This window comes from Eschscholzia californica, unplaced genomic scaffold (genome assembly GCF_041429995.1).
Source record: "Eschscholzia californica isolate CP2 unplaced genomic scaffold, dmEscCali1.0.p SCAF_3, whole genome shotgun sequence".
In the NCBI taxonomy this organism is placed as follows: domain Eukaryota; kingdom Viridiplantae; phylum Streptophyta; class Magnoliopsida; order Ranunculales; family Papaveraceae; genus Eschscholzia; species Eschscholzia californica.
Window position 1 is genome coordinate 21,574,860 of NW_028238420.1, and position 19,688 is coordinate 21,594,547.

Below are 19,688 nucleotides of genomic sequence, written 5' to 3' on the forward strand. Positions count from 1 at the left end.
TGGCGAATTGTTCGACAAAGGTGTCCGTCAACTGGGCAAATGATGCAATCGAGTTATTTGGGAGGTTTGTGTACCACTGCAATGCTGGTCCGATGAGACTAGACCCAAAACTTTTGCACATGCAGGCTTCACGCAGGTCTCTTGGAATAGCTGCTGTGAACATCCTCTGTTTGTAAGAGGCAATGTGGTCATCTGGGTCAGACGTACCATCATACATCTTCATGTTCGGGAAAGAAAACTTCTTTGGCATCTCCACTAACGCGATAGCATCGACAAAGGGCGAGTCAGCGTAACTGTGAGGAAGACTCTTTTTGAAAGGAGTGGGCATTCCTGGAATACGTGTAATCAATGCTTCCATCTCTGCCAATTTCTTTGCCATTGCCTGTTCTAGAGGAGTACCTGTAAACGCAAACGGAAGCGAATCAGAAGATACATTAACTTGAGTTGATCCGTTTGTCATAGGATACATAGTAGGTAAAGTATAGGGGAGAGAAGTGTAAAAGGGGGTAGTAGTTGGAAGAGTTTGATGCGTGTGCTGGGAGACACGTAATGGTGTGACAGGAGTAGCGGTAGGGACTGGAGTTGATCCTCCAACTGTTATAGGAACTTCTTGACTCGAGGGGCCTGCTCCTTCTGTACTTGTAGGAACTGGTCTGACATTTCTCGAGGTATGAATTCTGGAACCTCCTGGAGTCGTCATAGAAAGTTCAGTAATTTTTTCCTGGAGCAATTGGTTATCTGCTCTAACCAACAGGTTATCTTCTTCCAACGCTTTGAAGCGTTCAGAGTTCTCTCGTACTTGAGCGGTAAGTGTAGTAAGTTGAGCAGAAACGTCAAGAGGAGCAGATGTCATGTTCTCTTCCATATGGCTGATTGTCTTCGTTGTTAGTTGCTGAGGCCCCACGGTGGGCGCCAAACTGTAGACGGTGAGAAGTCTATGGGTCGGAAGTCAGAAGGTCGGTAGCGGAAACGTCTTCTAGAATTCCAAATGTCGAGTTCTTTATTGATGGGCACCAGCAACGTGTCAAAGAAACCTGCAAAAGAAGGTGAACAGACACAAACAAACCCGTGAAGTCTTGGGGGGACACCGGGATGGTGCCTGCCAAGGGCCCTCCGACGGTCAAGTCAGCAAAGTATTACAGTAAATAATAAATGAAAAGCCGAGGGTATAACCGTTGATGTATAATCGGAGAGTGGCTAGGCTCGTAGAATGACCGGAGTTCGAATCTACGGGAGTGAAATGATCAGAAGTATGAGAGTAGATGTTACCAGTAGCGTCGAGCAAGAAGAAGGTTGTGATCTCCTCGAAGACGTCTGGAAGCGTCGAGCAGGAAGCGTCGAGCCAGAAGCGTCGAGCAGGAAGCGTCGAGCAAAGATAAGCTTTAACACCCTTGAGGCGTCTAGTAGAGTCGACGACCAGAACCAGGTGAACTTGTATGCAAAATGTCTCGAGGACAGTCGAAGAACAGAGAGCGAGTGGAGAAGAAGAAGTTGTATGGGTTGCTTTGCTCTGTATTCGATGACTTGAGAAATGAAAGTGCTCCTCTTTATATAGGCTTGAGGAGTGATCCGTTGGGGGAGTAAAGGCTTGACCGTTACAGAGTAAATGCATGGCAAGACACCTGGGATGTGGTGACGTGTGCACGAGTTGTACATGCACAACGGTTGTGCATGTTCTCTGGTAATGACTCTCAGTGTGCATGTACATGGTCTCATTATTTATGTGAGATGTTACCATGTTATACCTTTCATCAATGGGGGGATATTCGTTGTTGGAGTTACGTTGACCAAGTCTGAGATCTTTGTCATTATGGATATATTTGACATATAGAGGATCTCTTCATTAAGTAATCTCTTACACGTGGTGCGTGGAGATATAGACGTGTCGAGCGCCAGACGTGTGGAGATTCGGGCGTGTGGAGTGTTGTGCATGTGAAAACTCTTTGCACGTGATTGGGCTTTGACACGAGTTTTAGGGTTTAGTCGACGAGGGCCCATTAAGAGACTTCTGGGCTAAGCCCAAACTAGGACAAGCGAACCGAGTTGGGCTTGACGTCTCAATGGACATTTTATCGTCGAGGGCCCAGGTGTAGTTTTTGGTCAACACAGACATTAGATGTTTTATTTCCGCCATTGACATTAGTATAAGGTGAAGGAGTTGAAGGAGATGTCCTTCGACCAAGGTGACAATGCGAGCAATTTGTCGGCTAGGACAATTGATGAAGAAGATCATCAAGTCCGGTTGATTTAGGGGTCGTGGAGTTTAAGCTAGAAACCAACCGCGATCCTCGAATTACAAAGTAATTCGCGGCTAACTTCGATCGGATCCTACAACGGGGTACAAATAAAAGTGTCAATTTGATTTAGGATATGACATTATGACTAGTAGGAGTGAGATATAACCATGGGAGTGTCCAATAAGAATATCTCATAGGCCTAAAGAGAAATTAGGCTAAGATAGTACAAAAAGCCCAAAAACGGGGTTTTGGGCCTAAACCGATTCGGGCACTTTTAGGGCTCAGATTGGGATGATTTTTGGAGGGACGTTTCCTTATTTTATGAACATTAAATATGCCAATTTTGGATGGGTTTGGACGTCATCTCCTTAGGAAATTGAGAAAATATCAACTAGTTGCTATTTTCAACAATTTTCCTAAATCTTATTCTAAAGGGTGTTTTAGGAAACCTAAAAGGAGGTGTATTCTCATTTGGGTTCTATATAAACACTCTTAGGACAGAGAATAAGGTGTGGAATTTCTCTCTAAGCTTTCTTACTCTACCACATCAAGTAGAGAGGAGAAAGTGAGCTAATTCCCATTATTATCTATCAAGTCAAAGAAGAAAGGTGTTCTTCTTCCAACCACCATTGGTGTGCTAGCTAGCAACAAGGTGGGAGATCAAGTTGATTGCTCGTGTCCCAAGTAGAGAAGCTACGTTTTGCTTAGTATTATTATGGGCTTATGCATGTGATCCTGGGAAAAATAATGTAGACATTAAATGACTTATTTCCGCCATTGACATTAGTATAAGGGTGTCAATCCCAACATAAGGGTGTAAAACCCAACAGTGGTGTTAGAGCCTACATGCAATTAGCCTATCTTATCTAAGTTTTGGACCAATTTCATGCTTTTCTAAATAGATTATTGTGTTTAAAAGTGTTTTGAACACAAAATTTTGATTAAATTTGAATAGGATTCAAGATTTTTCAAAAGATTTCAAAATTTGTTCTTGATAGTTTTTCAAAAACCTAAGATTTTGATCCAAATTGGTTTGATTAAGTAGTTGTTTTTGAGTTTTAGGAAACTCCCAAAAACAAAAATTTGGAATTTTAGAAGTATTCTAAAAGGAGTTGTTTTGAGTTTTAGGAAACTCCCAAAAACAAAATTTGGAATATTTTCTAAAAGTTTTTAAAATGTTAAAAGTGTTCTAAAAGGATTTCAAAATTTAGAAAGAGTTTTGTAAAATTTGGAAAATAGCAAATAGAGATTTGCAAAACAAAAAAAAGATTTTGAAAACTAGGGTTTTTTGGAAAACCCTAGTGTCCGGCCAGGAAGCTTACTGGCCGGACCAGAAGCTCCTGGACGCGTCCAGAGCAGCTGCTGAGACGCGTTTAGCAGCTGCAACCAGGAAGCTTCTGGACGCGTCTTGGAGACGCGACCAGCAGCTGCGAGGGAGCTTCCTGGACGAGTATAGAACGCGTCCAGAGCACTCGACCAGACGCGTCTTAGAGACGCGTCTTGGGGACGCGTCTGGGAGGTCCTAGGTGTCTTGGACTAGGTCCAACACCAGATGCGTCTGGGACGCGTCTGGTGCATGGACTAGCGTCCTGGCTCCGACCAGGACGAGATCATGCCTAAAAGCCTCGGTTAGGACATGCCTGCCCCATGGGTCGTGCCATGTCCGAGCCCTTTTGTGGGCTTGGTGATGTGACACGAAAATGTCACATTTGGAGCGCCTAACTTAGACTAATTAGTCATTTTCGAGCGTTATCAATAATATTTTATGTGTTTTTCATGTTAGGTACCTATTTTGGAGTTAAACATGTAATTTGGAATAAAGAGAGCGAATTATTACTATCATTTCATATGCCAAAAATGAGAGAAAAAGACTTCAAGCAAATCAAATGACAAGTATAGTCAATGACGAGTCCGACGGTGAAAACGGTATTCAATTCGGAGTTCGGACGGGGAAGATATAAAAGAAAAAAGTCTGAGGGTATTCTAGTCCTTTGTAAGAATTTGAAGATGTAGAGACAAGGATGGAGGCACTCTCTTGGTCTCTAATTCAAAGCCCAACATCTAAGTCCAAGTTCAAGAATACCCAAAGAAGAAGGGAGGTGTAGAGATTTTATGAGCACCCACTTTTGGGCCCAAGTCAAAGTAGTCTAAAGACTTAGTCAAGTTGACTAAGTCTAGTTGACTAAGTCTAGGGTTTTAATCAAGTTATCTACTATTCATCTTCTTCTTCATCAACCAATCAATCTTGAAAAAGAGGAGGGAGATAGAAAAGAGGCAAAAGGGTTCTTGAGTTTGAGGGTTGTTCTAGAAGTTTGAAAGAGGAGAGAGAGAGAAAAAGAGAGAAAGAGGAAGGAGCAGCCGGCCAAGCAAGGCCGGCACAAGAAGCAGCCCGGAACAAGCAACTCAGGCCAGCAGCTCGGGAGTGCTTGTCCGGCTCGAGAGGAATAGCAGCACGCAACAGCAGCCCAGGCTGCACCAAGAAGGCACGGGATGCTGGTGGACGGATGCAACAGCAGCTCGGGCTGTGTTGTTCTTGCTCGGGCTGCACATCTCCAGCTCGGGTCTTCAACAGGCCGGCACGGTATGCACGGCTGCAGCTCGGGACGACACTCGGGACGCATTCGCGGGCAGTGCACATGCACGGGACAACACCGGCCGGATGCACAAGGTCCGGAAAGGAGCTTTCTTGGCCGGATTTGCTTTTGTCCGGATTTTTTCCAACTTTGGCCGGATTTTCAAGGGTGTTCCGGCAACCTTCTTGATCCGAAACCATGGGGCTTTTACTTCTTATGTCCTTGGCTTGCTTCTCATGTGGTTTGATTTGATTTTGGGCTACAAATTTCTAGTGAGAGAAAGCTAGGGTTAGCTTTAATGGAGGTTGTGTTCTAAATGGAGAAGATGATGGTGGTCGCTATGGGAAACCCAGAAATTTGCTAAGGGGAGATCGGCTGCAACTAAAGACTAATATTTTCCGACAGACTTAGCCTCAAACCACATCGAAAAAAGGGGATTCTCTCATCATTTTCTTTCCATTTCTTATTCAATCACCATGTTTAGCTAACTTTAGTGTGTCGATTATATGAGATGAAATATGATGAATTCATGATTATGTTTAATATGATTTGATGTTTTGATTACAAATTGATGTTCATTTATTTCGATTATCGTTTCGATCGTATTTTCATGTGTCTTTTCAAGCACTTTACATAGTTAATAGGCAAAACGAAGTATTCGATTTCGATCGTAGTCTAAGTCATATTTTCATGTGTCTTGTCATGCACTTCACATAGTTAGGCGACTAGACGACACTTTCGATGACTCAGGATTAACCGATTTAGACGTTTGTTTGACTAAGTATGATCTCCGGATATACGAAGTACTTAGAGACATCTACTTTAGGAGTCGAATATCGATTGTACCTTGACACACTAAATCGAACTACACATAGTCGTAGGTTTATCATTATGGATTCCCGGACTTCGACACCTCTCTCACTCATTTGTTGCCCGAATCGATTCTTACCCGTCTCGACTCTTGTTCCTCCGACTCTTCTCTCGAATCTCTCTCGCCCATTTACTTTTATCCTTTAATTAGTTTATTTGTTTTCTTTATTGCTTATTCAATCAAAACCCTCATTTGCCTTTATTCCCTTTCCTTCTTAGTCTAAGTTAGCTAGTGATACCTAGACCGGCGAACGAGACTCCTTCGTTATCTAAATTACCTTCTTATCCTTGGATCGATCCTGGCTTTGCCGGATTACTACTTGATACCTCCGCTTGGGTGTGCAACCTTTTCGGGTGCATCAAGTTTTTGGCGCCGCTGATCTAGGTAATTTGCCGGCATTTGCTGCTTCTTGTGCCGGCATGGCCGGCCAAGCATAGGCCGGCTACTCCTTCCTCTTTCTCTCTTTTTCTCTCTCTCTCTTCTTTCAAACTTCAAGAACAACCCTCAAACTCAAGAACCCTCTTGCCTCTTTTCTCTCTCCCTCCTCTTTTTTGAGATTGATTGGTTGATGAAGAAGAAGATGAATAGTAGATAACTTGATTAAAACCCTAGACTTAGTTAACTTGACTAAGTCTTTAGACTACTTTGACTTGGACCCAAAAGTGGGTGCTCATAAAATCTCTACCCCTCCCTTCTTTTTTGGGTATTCTTGAACTTGGGCTTAGATGTTGGGCTTTGAATTAGAGACCAAGAGAGTGCCTCCATCCTTGTCTCTACATCTTCAAATTCTCACAAATGACTAGAATACCCTCAAACTTTTTTCTTTCATATCTTCCCCGTCTGAACTCCGAATTGGATACCGTTTTCACCGTCGGACTCGTCATTGACTATACTTGTCATTTGATTTGCTTGAAGGACATGTCTAGGACTTGTCCCGGGCTTTTTCGAGGCTTTTCAGACCATGAAATGGGAGTTTTTTGCCAAATTTTCTTCCGTTTCCAACCAAATAATTCCAAAATTAATCCGGGCCATCCGGAAGGCCAAAACGGGTTTCTCTTTAAATTGATTTATAAAATCATTAAGAATCAAACCAAGTTTTTTCCAAAATTGACCCGGGCTTTCTCGAGCCCAAAACGGAGTTTTTCTTAAAGTTGATTTTAGAAATCATAAAAGATAAAACAAGAATGCACCATTAGTCGAATTCTTCGAATTTAGACTTATGGTCCGTAATGTGACATGGGATGTCGACAAAAATATCTCCCAGATTATCATGCATATATAATTCTTAGCCTTGATATATTATATGATTGCATGTGATGTGAATGCGGGAAACTAGTATGGCCATAGAAAGTGTTTCTTTATTCCTGTTTTAAGCACAGATGGGTGCATAATTTGTAATTATTTTAATTTCAAGTTTATACAATCTGCGAATCGTTAGAGTCTTGTAATTAGAGTTTAGGGTCTATGAGTCCATTGAAGAAACTCGAGTAAGGAATCCAAAGGCGAGTGGGAGAAATCAATGAAGGTTCAAAGATGGAGATCTAGACGAACCAAAAGACGAAACAAGAAGCAAACCAAAGGAGATTAGATCTTCTAGGTTAGGTGCCATACAAGGATCCATGTCTGCTTGATTTACTTTCTTGCGCGCATTTACTTACTTATTTATGATTTATGTCGTGGATGTTAGTTAGGCTAAATAGTTCACTATAACAAACGCCAGCCTAGCGTAAGTCCCTAAAAGTAATCTTGAGTGAAGTGCATATCCAGATTAAGACACCCTTTGCGCCCTTGTTCGAGGAAGGTGGGTCGGCCTTCGTAGAGTACCTCCTCTACCTTGGGACAGTGCGGGTATGTCTATAGAAGAGGCCTACATGTCTAAATGGTTCTACTCAACGAGATCAGCAAAAGAGTTTTGGATACTCGAGGCAAAAGGATAGATTAGTCATTCATTAATGAAATCTATCAACCAAGAGTCATAAGGGTATGATCAGTGAAGTGAGTTCACTCACCTGGATCGACGGAGTCAAAGGGCAAGAACCTAGTCCGCTTTACTCCGATGAACTGGGGTCTTGGAATCACTTATTCAATCGGGGACAATTTTATATTGAATTATGTGTGAAAACTAATGTTTTTCAAAAACGATAACGAGTTTTAAAACTTTGCCATTTTTTATGTAGAATTAAGATGACAAAAGAGAATTTCAACTTCCGCTCACTTCTCGAGAAGGAAAAGCTGAATGAGCACAACTTCCTCGTCTGGGAGAGGAACCTGGGAATAGTTCTCAGGATGGAAGGCAAGCAAAATGTACTAGAAACTCCAATTCCTATATTGGATGCTACTTCGACTCAAGAAGAGAAAGATAATGAAAAGAGTATTCGGAAGAAGGCAGAGCCAGTAACGTGCTTGATGCTAGCAACCATGGAACCAACTCTTCAAGAGTAGTTCATAGACATGGATGCTTGCTCCATTATTCGACAACTTCGGGAAATGTTCCAGAAACAGTCGAGATTTGAGAGGTTTGAAACCTCTAAAGCACTTATGGACATGCGCCTCGAGAAAGGAAAACCAGTAGGGCCTCATGTTCGTCACATGATCAGGCTCATTGGCAAGCTGGCCAAACTGGGTTTTTTTTAATAGCCAACAAACGGCTACCGATACTATCCTCCATTCCCTCCATAATGGTTTCAACCAGTTTAAGATGAACTACAACATGGATGGATGGGACAAGGCATTGGAGGAACTTCATATCGTGCTTCTAACGACCGAAAATGATGTAACAATAGTGGAGAATATGAAGGATGTTCTTATGGTACAAAAGGACAAGGGTTTCAAGAAAGGTGGGAAATAGAAGAAGAAAACTGCGTCAAAAGGAAAAGGCAAACGAGTTGCCAAACCTAAAGACAAAGGTCCTCCTTCTAACACCAAATGTTTCTACTGTGATGGCAAGGGTCACTGGAAGAGAAACTGCCCTAAGTTCCAGGTGGACAAGAAGAACAAAATGGTAGTTTCCGGTGCAGGTATTAACAGTTAATTTATCAAATACTATAAAATTCCCAATATGGTATTGGATACCTAAAATGCCCTATCATTGTGAATGTACAGGTGCAGCTGGGAACTGATTATTTGGCTAAAGGAGACAAGATCCAAGAGGGATCGAACCCAGCTTTGCCGGATTACGACTTGATACCTCCGCTTGGGTTTGCAACTTTTCGGGCGCATCACCAACAAACAGAGACCTAATCCAAGACCGGAGCTCCAACCAACCAAGGAGGTGCAGAAGATAGTAGCTGATCGTCGTGCTCAAGCTCATCACAATTCGCCACCGGAGATCGAGTACTTAGTGAAGTGGAAGAACCTGCCACAAGTTGAAGCCAGTTGGGAACGCGCCAGCTCTTTGCTCGACAATGCAGAAAAGATCGTGGAGTACTTGGTAGCGAAGTCATCGAGGACGTCGACATAACAAGTGGGGGAGTTTGTCACGGCCTTCTTGTCAAGCCTTGTTGGTATTGCCGATGACCTGTGTCTTTTACTTTTATGCATTGTAATAAGTGTAGCATATGCCTTGCGCTAGGCCGGTATATGTCTTGAGCGTGCATAGTATAGTGCCTTGTAATTAGGTAGCTTCCTAGATAGCTTCTCTTTGGCACGGAGACATAGACGTGTGCATTTTCCAACAAGTATGCTTGGTTGTAAGCATTGATGTTTCCTTGTGAGAATAGATGAAACTTATATTTTGCACTATGTAGCGGAGTGTGGATGGTAACTACCTTCCAAATAGTGGGCAACCGAAGAGTCATAAGCCTCCCTAGCCTTTAGGAAACTTCTTTAGTCATATGCTTGTCTTTCGTTGTAAGCTTTCATTATCAATCAATATAATCTTGTTACCTTCTTTTGTAGCTACTTTTGAGCTTTTGAATATTACTTTGTTGGTTGACTTGTACCGAGAGCGCGCACAAGTAGGGGTGGGAAACGTGCCGGGCTCGGGCGCCCATGGGCATTTCAAGTTCGGACTCGGGCGTTTCGGGTAGGGAATATCAATGCCCAGCAGACTTGTCGCGCGGGTTCGGGCCGGGTAAAATAGAAGATCTCTTGCACATTGCCCGCCATGGGTAGTAACCCACGACGGGCTTAACGGGTTTCGGGCGGGCGGGTACCGGGCCGTTCACTTTAAAATATGAAAAAATAAAATTTTACCACAGAATATCAAACACTAAAAGGTAAAAAAGAACTTCCATAAAACAGAGAAAGGATCTCTACAAGCACTTGGCAAAAAAGGATCCGATATCATATTTGATGGACAAATTTCCTTCAATGTTTTCTTAGATCTTCATACATAAAGGGTGAGAAGATATGAAACATACACAGAGAAATATAAAGAGAGAAGGTGAGACAAAAACTACATATTCACAAACAATGAAAAACAAAGAGAAGTTACAAATCTACAAAAATATATACTTTAAAAGAGATCGAATACAAGAAGAATGTACAAGAAAAAGATGATTAAGAAGCAAAACATATAGTAATATGATTATTGTTCTTCATTTCCAAATTTGTAAAGATAGTTTATCTTCAACCAACAACACACCACCTATGTTTTCATGCTTTGGTTTTCGTCTTTTTCTCTCTCTCTCTCTCTCTCTCTCTCTCTCTCTTTCTCTCTGTCTCTCTGTCTCCCTCTCTCTCTGGATCAATGTGGGCAGTGGAAACTGGAAAGGCAGCCAAGTAAAGAGCCTTTTATAATACCCTACAAACCCTAAGATTAAATATTTAAATCTGACCATCCATCTCTAATCAAACGGACCTTATGAATCGGGCATATGTTTCGGGCTATGTACTCGGGTTATGCACTCGGGCAAGGCATTTTCTTGTAGAGCCCAGGCCCGCCCACCAAAACTTAACGGGCCGGGCGGGCATAGCCCGTCTCGGGCTTCGGGCTGCACGTTTCTTCGTCGGACTCGGGCGTTCCGGATCGGGTTTCGGGCTTCCGGGCTGAATTCCCACCCCTACGCACAAGTGCCGAACGACGCCTATCGAGAGAAAAAGGGCGTGACACCTGTACCAAAGACCATCAAAAACCCTCTAATAGGTGAAGTGCAAAGAAGAGGGAGAGAAAATCAGTGAAGAGGGTACGTACGTTCCTCAATGTCGATAGAACTTAAACTCTCTCGATCAAACCGCATCTATCGCTTCGATGTAAACAATTCGTCCCTCTAAAGTCTAATTTATTTCCTGTCTGGTTGTTTTTTGATCCATTATATTCTGCCTTTTCTTTAATCAATTCTCAGGAACCATTAGAGGGGAAAATCATCACAAAACTCCCTTCTTCAATTTCTCACCAGGGAATTCGCCTCACTACCACTGGTACCGTCAACTTGCAGGTGCTTCCTGAAGGGATCTTTCCTTCTCCTGTATTTACTTTCTCTCTCTTCCCCTCTTTCTCTTGTTCAAATATGTCTCTTCTGTTTTCCAGGTTCGTGGTGGAACAGCTGGCGTAATCGAGTCCTTCTACGGTGTTGTAAAGCCTATATCTATTCTGTATGTCAACTTTTTTTGTTTTCAATTCTTTTCTCTATCTTGCATTCAAGTAATTGCAATCTTCAATATCTCTAAGCGTGGTTTCCCACATTTACTGTGATACTTCAAATAACCCTAGTTGATTGGTTTGGCTATGGAAACATGTTCTCTTGAGATGTTTTCTAGTGGGGTTTCTTCATTTTAAGTTCAAAAGTTGGCAAAAAACGAAAGTACACTGATGAAAAATTGATAGTGCTTCTTTAAAAGATCTCATAAATGCAATTATGCAAATGCTTCTTCTTAAGATCTGTACTTTCTTTATTCCTTGATTGATTAGCTCACGGTTAGGTGATACACAATGCTGTAAATGGACATGAAATGCATTTACGAGATCAATTCACACATCACATACAACTTTAAGCCGAAGTTGCTAAATTTATGAAATGGTTTTGAATGCATATTCAAATCCTACAACAGTGATTGTTAAGATACTTGATAATAGTCTTACTAGAAGTTAGAACTTCCAATAGCCTAGGGATCGAACCTCATTCAGAGGTGTTACCGTCTGTCCATCTACTGTCTAGGTTGTTAATTCACAAGGAAATGTCTGCAATAAGTTAGATTTCAACGACTAAATACAGAGAAATGGGTAACTACAGATAGGCTGAAATACTTGGAATCAATGGGAAGGAAGAGGGGTTGTCGGAGTGAGGGATGGAAAGAAACCTTGTAAAATACACGATCACTGTACTTCAGTCTCTGTCTCTGTCTCTTCTCTTTCTTCATTTCTTCTTCTCTCTTTCTTTTCTTTAACAAATCTTAGTAAATTCTTTTTTGCTTTCCTTTCGTCATTTCATCCTCTTTCCTTACTTTTGCTTCCTCCTGTTTTACTATTAGGTTTCTTACTACCGTTACTAGTTTCTTCTGGAGACGAACCAGCAACTATTTCTTTTAATTGGAACAAGAATATTATAACCACCTGCTGAGTTCTTGAGTCGTTCTCTAGTTTCTTCTCTTAGAAGATTTAGTGACAGCCAATTTTTGGACATGTACAAAACATTAGCCATATAGACAACCATTTTTAAAAGAAAAAGATGTCAAATGCTCAATCTTTTTGAGATGTTGTTTTCATCTCACTTTTTACTCACTGATTAATCGGCAGTCTACTCAACTCAATTTTCTATCAAACTAATAACTTCATCTCTAAATGCATCTTAATACTAGTACGTAATGTTATCTTAAGCAAGTAGGCACTATTTATTACATACAGAAACAAAGGACTTGGGCTTTACTATTTGAATCTACGGTAGGTTTTCAAATGAAAAAACAACTCATCACTATAGGTTGACGATCCAATAACATTGACAAGAACTATTTGCTCAGACCTTAATAAATCTTTGAACCAAAGCGGCTTTGCATCAAAATTAAGGAATCAGTATAAAACTTAACTTTTCTATTCATAATGGTTTAAGCAGATTACGGACACTATTATTATGTGCTAAAATCGAACTAACATGATTAATCTCTATAGAAAATCAATCAATGGCTTGGGGAAAAGTAAATAAGTGCCTACAGGTATAGACTACCAGTGGCCCTAGTAGGTATACATGTCTCTCACGCATGGAACCACAAATACTTACTCACATAATAGTAAATATACTAAATTATTAATAAGTATTTGAATAATAACTACAGAAAAGATAATAACTTTCTAACTTAATCAGCAAGTTTGATGCAGAAAATGTGCTCATTAGGATTTGCTAGCTGACTTTTATGAAGCTTGTAAGTGAACGATTTTTGTATCTCAAATGTCCGTGTACTCAATTGGTTCGCTGGTTCCATCGACTTGGTTTCTGGTTGTAGAGTTCAGTCAAGATATCTGTGTATAACTATGTTGAGGTTTCTTCGTTTATTTTTTTTCTATATTGTTCTCTTAGTCCTCTTAACTAGTCCTCTCTTAAACAGTACTAAGAGTGTTGAGGTCAGATCTTCTGGGAAGCTTGGTTCAGGAACAACAGAGGTAAGATTACCAAAGATAGTTCAGGTACTTATTTGAGTCATGCCATTATCGTTTTGCCTTCTGCCGCTATTTATGACTTTCAGGTTTGACTGTTGTCACTAATATGCTTACAATGTTAAATAATTTAAAGTTATGGCATCTTCTTCTATCTTTCTAGATTCCTCTGTTCCATTTCTGGCTTCCAATATTTTCTCGGTGGAAGTTCAGAAAATGCATTTTAATCTCTACTCAGTGTCTCAGTTGAATATTGTTTTATTATTATGTTGGCAGATACCATTTTCTGTCATTTTCACACAAAAGCATGACGGTTCTACCATATTCTATGAGACTTTTCATGGAGCAAATATTAGCATTCAGGTAAACTTTTTCTCGAGTCATTTTATATTTGTCTGGTTTATATTTGATTTTTATTTTTTCTTGCATGTTGTTCTTTCCTGTCTTTTATTGTGTGTAATACTTTCTATGATAGTATTTGGTAGCAGTGAACGTAATGAGAGGATACTTACATAAATCATTATCTGCTTCTATGGAGTTCATTCTTCAAAGTGGAAAGGGTAATAATACATCTTTTAATTGTTTCTCTCGCACATAACTAAATTAAATAACCATGAAGCAGATTGTGTTCGTTTCTCTCAAAAAGGGAAACTTCTACTACTTTCGCGTGATGCTCATTCTTTTTCTTCTTTCCAGCCAATCTTAGTTTGGCGCCAGTCGCTCCAGAAATAGTTAGCTTTTATATCACCCAGGATACTCAAAGACATCCCCTACTGCCAGAAGTGGTCTCAGGTTTTTAAAGCCTTCCTTTGTCTTATATTAAGCGGTATCGACATGCAAATGAATGGATGGATTGGTTATCTGATGTTCTTACCTCTTAGAGTTCAATCTGTGCTGTGAGCAAACTTCACACTGACTAGAAATTTTATTGTATAGGCAGATTTAGAGTTACTGGAGAAATCTCCACTCAATGTTCATTGCTCGATCCTATCAATGGCGAGTTAACAGTTGAATCATCAGCAGTCCCTATAAAATCTATAGATATTCATCTACTCCGTTTGGAATCAATTCTTGTTGGAGAAAAGATTGTGACGGAGACGTCAGTTGTTCAAACTACGCAAGTAAATGCTTATTCATATTTTGGCAATTTATTTTGCTTTAAGTAGGTTATATGACTAGCATTTGCCTCCACTTGCCAGATCGCAGATGGAGATGTTTATCGAGGCATGACTCTACCCATTCATGTTGTACTTCCTCGCCTGTTGACTTGTCCGACAGTCGCTGCAGGGTGAGTTGTGATCATATATTAACCTTCCTGTTTTCCACTGTAAATGTCAACGTTCTTGTATTCTGTACTTTTAACCTTTATGTTAACGCATATTAGTTAGCGTCTGAAAACCTGGCTTTCAGTCATACCTATCATAATTTGCATCATCAATTGCATTCTCTTGATATTTAGCATTGCAGCATGAGTCCAAGCCCAAAATCCAATTTAGTTGAATATACCTCATACCTCTGTGCCTCCCATCCTTGAATCGTTTTTTAATTAAAATCTTTCTCTTCACCCCACTTTTGGCCTCTCATATCAGTGACCTCCTAAGTCCTAATCAAGTTTCCCTTATTTTTCCCTGTACAAGTATATTTGTGTTCTCAAAGATAATTTTGTGTGTGTTAGGTTCTAGCTATTGCATCCCAATGCCGTCGCCTTTTTGTGCAGTATGCGATGAACATGTTGCTTCTTACCTGGAAAGACTATGCCTTAGTTTGTTATTGTCAACATTGAGTGCATGTTAGAAGAATAGAACAAAACTCCGCACACGCCATACTAATCGTGTACTAACATGATACTTTGTTTAACTTATCGTGTGGATATAGGAGTGGTCTAAAGTATTTCTACTAACATCAAGCGTCATAAATAAAATAGAAAAACTCCTGAATGTAGCAGAGTAATCACATAAAGTCTTAAATAGGAGAACAGCTGTGAAGATCCTAGCTCCCTTCCTCTGTTTTGAGACATTTTATTTTTCTCTGCAATAGAGGTTTTTTTCCCTTCGGAATATGGCCGTAGCGAGAGAATATTGTTCAGCTTGAGTGAAGTGGAGACGAGAAATAAGAGAAGAATGTGTGTTTAGATTTTACTGAGTTAAAGTGAGATACTTTTGACTTTACCAACACCTATTGAATGGAATTCCACACATCCTGCTCAATGTACCATTGAATGAACCGATTCTTAATCGACAAGGACTGGGAGGAGCATTACCCTTCAGTGTCTCAGATTATTCTTCCCAAGCCAGTTTCTAATCATGCCCCTATTCTCCTCAAGTCTGAATTTATCAGGAAAGGTAATCCTCCTTTCAGATTTGAGGATATCTGCTTCTGGATGGGGATTTCCTCCCCAAGGTGAAGGAGTGGTGGGAAGACCTTGAGAGGGATTTACCTCTGTGGGCTAAGTTAAACCACCTCAAGCACATGTTGAAACCCTGGTCAAGTGAGAAGTACAAAGCTCAGAAAGAGGCTCTAAATAGAATCCAATCTGGGATTTACACTCTTGATACTTTTGAGGAGACAAGAGAGTTGGATGTTTCTAAGAGAAACAGGAGAGCTGCTTTGAGGTCTGATTTGGATAAGATCCTTAGCCTTGAGGAAATTAGTTTGAGACAAAAATCCGGAGTGAAGTGGCTTGAAGCTGGAGATAGAAACTCCAAATACTTCCATAGCATCATCAATTGTAGAAAGAGATCAAACAGGATTGCTGCTCTCAAGGTGGGGGATGATCTGTTTCTGGAGGATGAAGAGATTAAGTCCAGGGTTGTTTCTCATTTTGCCTCTCTTTATTCTGAGCCTCACTGGAGGCTTGGTGTAGAAGGTTTGAACTTGCCTAGTATATCTGGTGCTCAATCTGAGGATATTGAGAAGGAGTTCACTGAGGATGAAGTGCTCCAAGCCATCAAGGACTTAGCCAAAGATAAAGCTCCGGGACCTGATGGTTTCTCTCTCAACTTCTATGTTAAATGCTGGGACATTATTGGCAGAGATATTATGAAGGTGATTCTCTCTTTTTGGTCGACAGGTAACTTCGATTGGAGGCTAAACCAAACTTTCCTGGTTCTGATTCCCAAGAAGGATACCACTGAAACTCTCAATGATTACAGGCCAATTAGTCTAGTGGATGGTCCCTACAAAATCCTCTCCAAAGTTTTAGCTAATAGGTTGAAGCCTTTCCTTAACTCCATCATCTCTCCCAATCAAGGGGCTTTCATTGAAGGAAAGCAGATTCTTGATGGTGTTTTAATCGCTAATGAACTTTTGGATTCGAGAGTAAAATCCAATTCTTCTGGGATTATGGTTAAGGTGGACTTAGAGAAAGCGTATGATAAAATCAGCTGGGATTTTTTTTTACTCTGATGGATGAAGTGGGATTCCAATGAAGATGGAGGATCTGGATCTTCAATTGCATTTCTACAACCTCCTTCTCGGCCCTTATCAATGGTACCTCTACCTCTGTTTTTCTAAACTCTAGGGGCCTTAGACAGGGGGATCCCCTCTCCCCTCTTCTATTCCTTATGGTGGCTGAAGTGTTAAGTTGTCTAATTTTGAAGGGAGAAACTCTAAACTGGTTTGAAGGTTTTAAAGCAACAGAAGTGGGGACTGTTGTATCCCACCTTCAGTTTGCTGATGACACCCTGTTCTTTCGCAGGAATGATGTTAGGGAAGTTTCTGAACTCAGAGACACCTTAATCTGGTTTGAGGCAGCTTCTGGGTTGAAAGTGAATTTCAACAAGAGTCAAGTTATAGAAGTAATTCAGTTGGATATATTGGCTACTACTTTTGGGTGCAAGAAGGCTTCTCTCCTTATCTCTTATTTGGGTCTTCCTCTTGGACAAGCTTATAGATCTAAACATCTATGGGATCCTGTCATTGAGAAGATCTTTAGGAGACTCTCTACTTGGAAAGCAAGACTCTTATCCAGAGGAGGTAAACTTACTCTTGTCAAAGCAGTTTTATCAACCCTCCCTATTTACTTCCTCTCCCTTTTCTCTATGCCTGTTTCCATTATTGCTTAGTGGAGAAGAAGTTTAGGGATGTCTTCTGGGACAATGATGAATCATCCAAGAAAATTCTTTGGGTGCCTTGGGATTGAATTTGCAAACCTATCATTCAAAATGGGTTAGGGATCAAAAATTTGGGACATGAATGATGCCTTACTGTCAAAACAACTTTGGAGGTTTGGTCTTGAAAAGGAGCTCCTATGGAGGAATATTATTGCTGAAAAATATGGTGAAACAGAGTTTGGTTGGATCCCCAACAAGCCTAAAGGTACCTGTGGACTCTCGGTTTGGAAAGGAATCTTCAACAGATGGAGCAAATTTAAAGACATTACTAAGATTAAGATTGGCAATGGCAAGTGCACCAGTTTTTGGTTGGATATTTGGTTGAAGGACACCCCTCCATTGCTAAAGAAGGCTCTGTGTTTGAGTTCTCCGGTTCCTCTTCTGGTTCTTGGATTTTGGAATTTAGAAGAAACCTGAATGATTGGGAGATTAGTGAGGTCAGTGCTCTTCTGGATTCCCTAAACCAGGCGACTCTTTCAAACCAAGAGGACACTAGAGTTTGGATTTCTTCTCAGGTTACTGTCATGACAGTTAAATCTACTTATTTTATGTTATCTCAAGACAATTTCCCTCAATCCCACATCTTTTCAGACATTTGGAGGAACAACATCCCAATGAGAGTTATTCTTTTCCTCTCGGTTGTTGTTTTGGACCCCAACTATAGACTTCCTTAGAAGAAGAGGGCTAACAACCCCTAACAGATGTCCCTTATGTGGCATTTCAGAGGAATCAGTCCCTCACTTGTTCATCTCCTGTACTGTGACCTATAGGGTATGGGAGAAGTTCATTTTGAGCTTAGGCATCATGTGGGTCTTTCCAAATTCTATTGTTGACCTTATCCTTGTCTGGAATGGCATGAAAGGGAACTCTCAAAAGAAGTATATTCTCAACCTGATCCCAAAGGCTGGGCTCTCTTGAAGAGCAGAAATGAAGTCATTTTCAGAGATAAAGCTTCTTCGCCAGACAAGATTTTCTTTTCAGCTAAATGCTCTATTTATCACTGGAGTAGAAATCTGGGCTGGGCTATGACCATATCTTTTGTTACCATGGCGGAATCTTCGGAGGTTTTCATGTTTTCTATGTAATTTTGTGGCTCTCTTGGCTTTTGCTTTTGCTGTTTTGTTCCTCTGCCTTCTAGGCTTCTTGTACATTCTATCTTCTATTTTCAATTAAATCAAATTATTAAAAAAAAAATTAGATTGAACTGATTTACTCGGATATATCTTCATGTACTAACCATACATTAAATAATGATTTGTTAGTTATGAAACCAGGATTTTAATTCTTCAACCACTCTTAACATGTATGGGAAAAAAAATCAAATGTATGAAAAAAACTGAACATTTTTCTCGAAGTTGTTGCCATTTGCCTACCCATTTTAGTTGTGAAAAGGAGTCGGGTTTGACGGTTTGTATGTTACTTATTTATTCGTACTAGGCCTAGTTATGTACATGCAAAATAATTACTAACAATCTTCCATTGTGGTGGACGCGTACGACAAACCAGACCATTTTCAATTGAATTTCAGATGTCTGTTGTCATTAGTTTTCAGTCAGAACTATCCAAAGCGCACAAGGTTGATCCGAGAACTCCTAGACTTTGGGTAAGTATCAATTTTATTAGTTAATAAGAGATTGGTTTTCCACCTATTTATTTTAGTGTAACAATATCTCTTTCCACTTTCAGGTAGCAATAGAAACCTTACCTCTAAGACTATTTCGGACGAAGTAAACAACGGTGCTGCTATTAGTGTTGCAATGGAAATCTTACCTTTAAGACTATTTCTGAGCAGTTTTCTTACAGCACTTCTAAATTTGGGTTCGTGTTAAGTATATTTGTCGCTTCTCTATTTCTGATTTTATTATTATCATGAACCCAACAAAACTGGCTACACAAATACGTAGGGGTGGGAATCAGGCCGGGCTGTCTAGGCAGCCAAAGTTAGAGATCCGTGAACTTAATGGCGGGTTCGGGCTGTGCAGAAAACTAATTTGGGTTTGTATTAAATATACTTGTTGCTTGTTTTTTCCCCATTCAAAATTCTCTACATATCTTTTATTTTTATGAAGCCCAACAAAACTGTCTGCACACTCATATGTAGGGGTGGGAATCGAGCAGGGTTTGGGTGTTCTAGGCATCCAAAGTTAGAGAGATCAGTGAACTTTTAATGACGGCATTCTGCTGTGCAGAAACTAAAATTTCATGCACAGAGCCTCCATTGGATATTAGCCCGTGGAGGGTTAAATGCACTTTTGGTACATGCATTTAAAAATGAGAAAAGAAAAAGTTGAGTAAATCTTAAACATACAATATTGAGGTCATCTTCTAAATCTTAAACATACAATATACGCATCTATATATATACAT

General features: G+C 40.4%; 1 protein-coding gene across 1 annotated transcript; it reads left to right on the forward strand.

Annotated features, from left to right (window-relative positions):
* The first annotated feature begins 10,701 nt into the window (after positions 1 to 10,701).
* On the forward strand, positions 10,702 to 19,354 carry LOC147549015 (Vacuolar protein sorting-associated protein 26). The gene is made up of 11 exons (XM_086666995.1): positions 10,702 to 10,874; positions 10,967 to 11,059; positions 11,152 to 11,216; positions 13,161 to 13,215; positions 13,486 to 13,572; positions 13,685 to 13,769; positions 13,906 to 14,001; positions 14,146 to 14,330; positions 14,409 to 14,497; positions 18,828 to 18,924; positions 19,008 to 19,354. The coding sequence occupies exons 1-11, from the start codon at positions 10,824 to 10,826 to the stop codon at positions 19,050 to 19,052; spliced, it is 948 nt and encodes a 315-aa protein (XP_086523121.1). The 5' UTR covers positions 10,702 to 10,823; the 3' UTR covers positions 19,053 to 19,354.
* Positions 19,355 to 19,688: the final 334 nt, after the last annotated feature.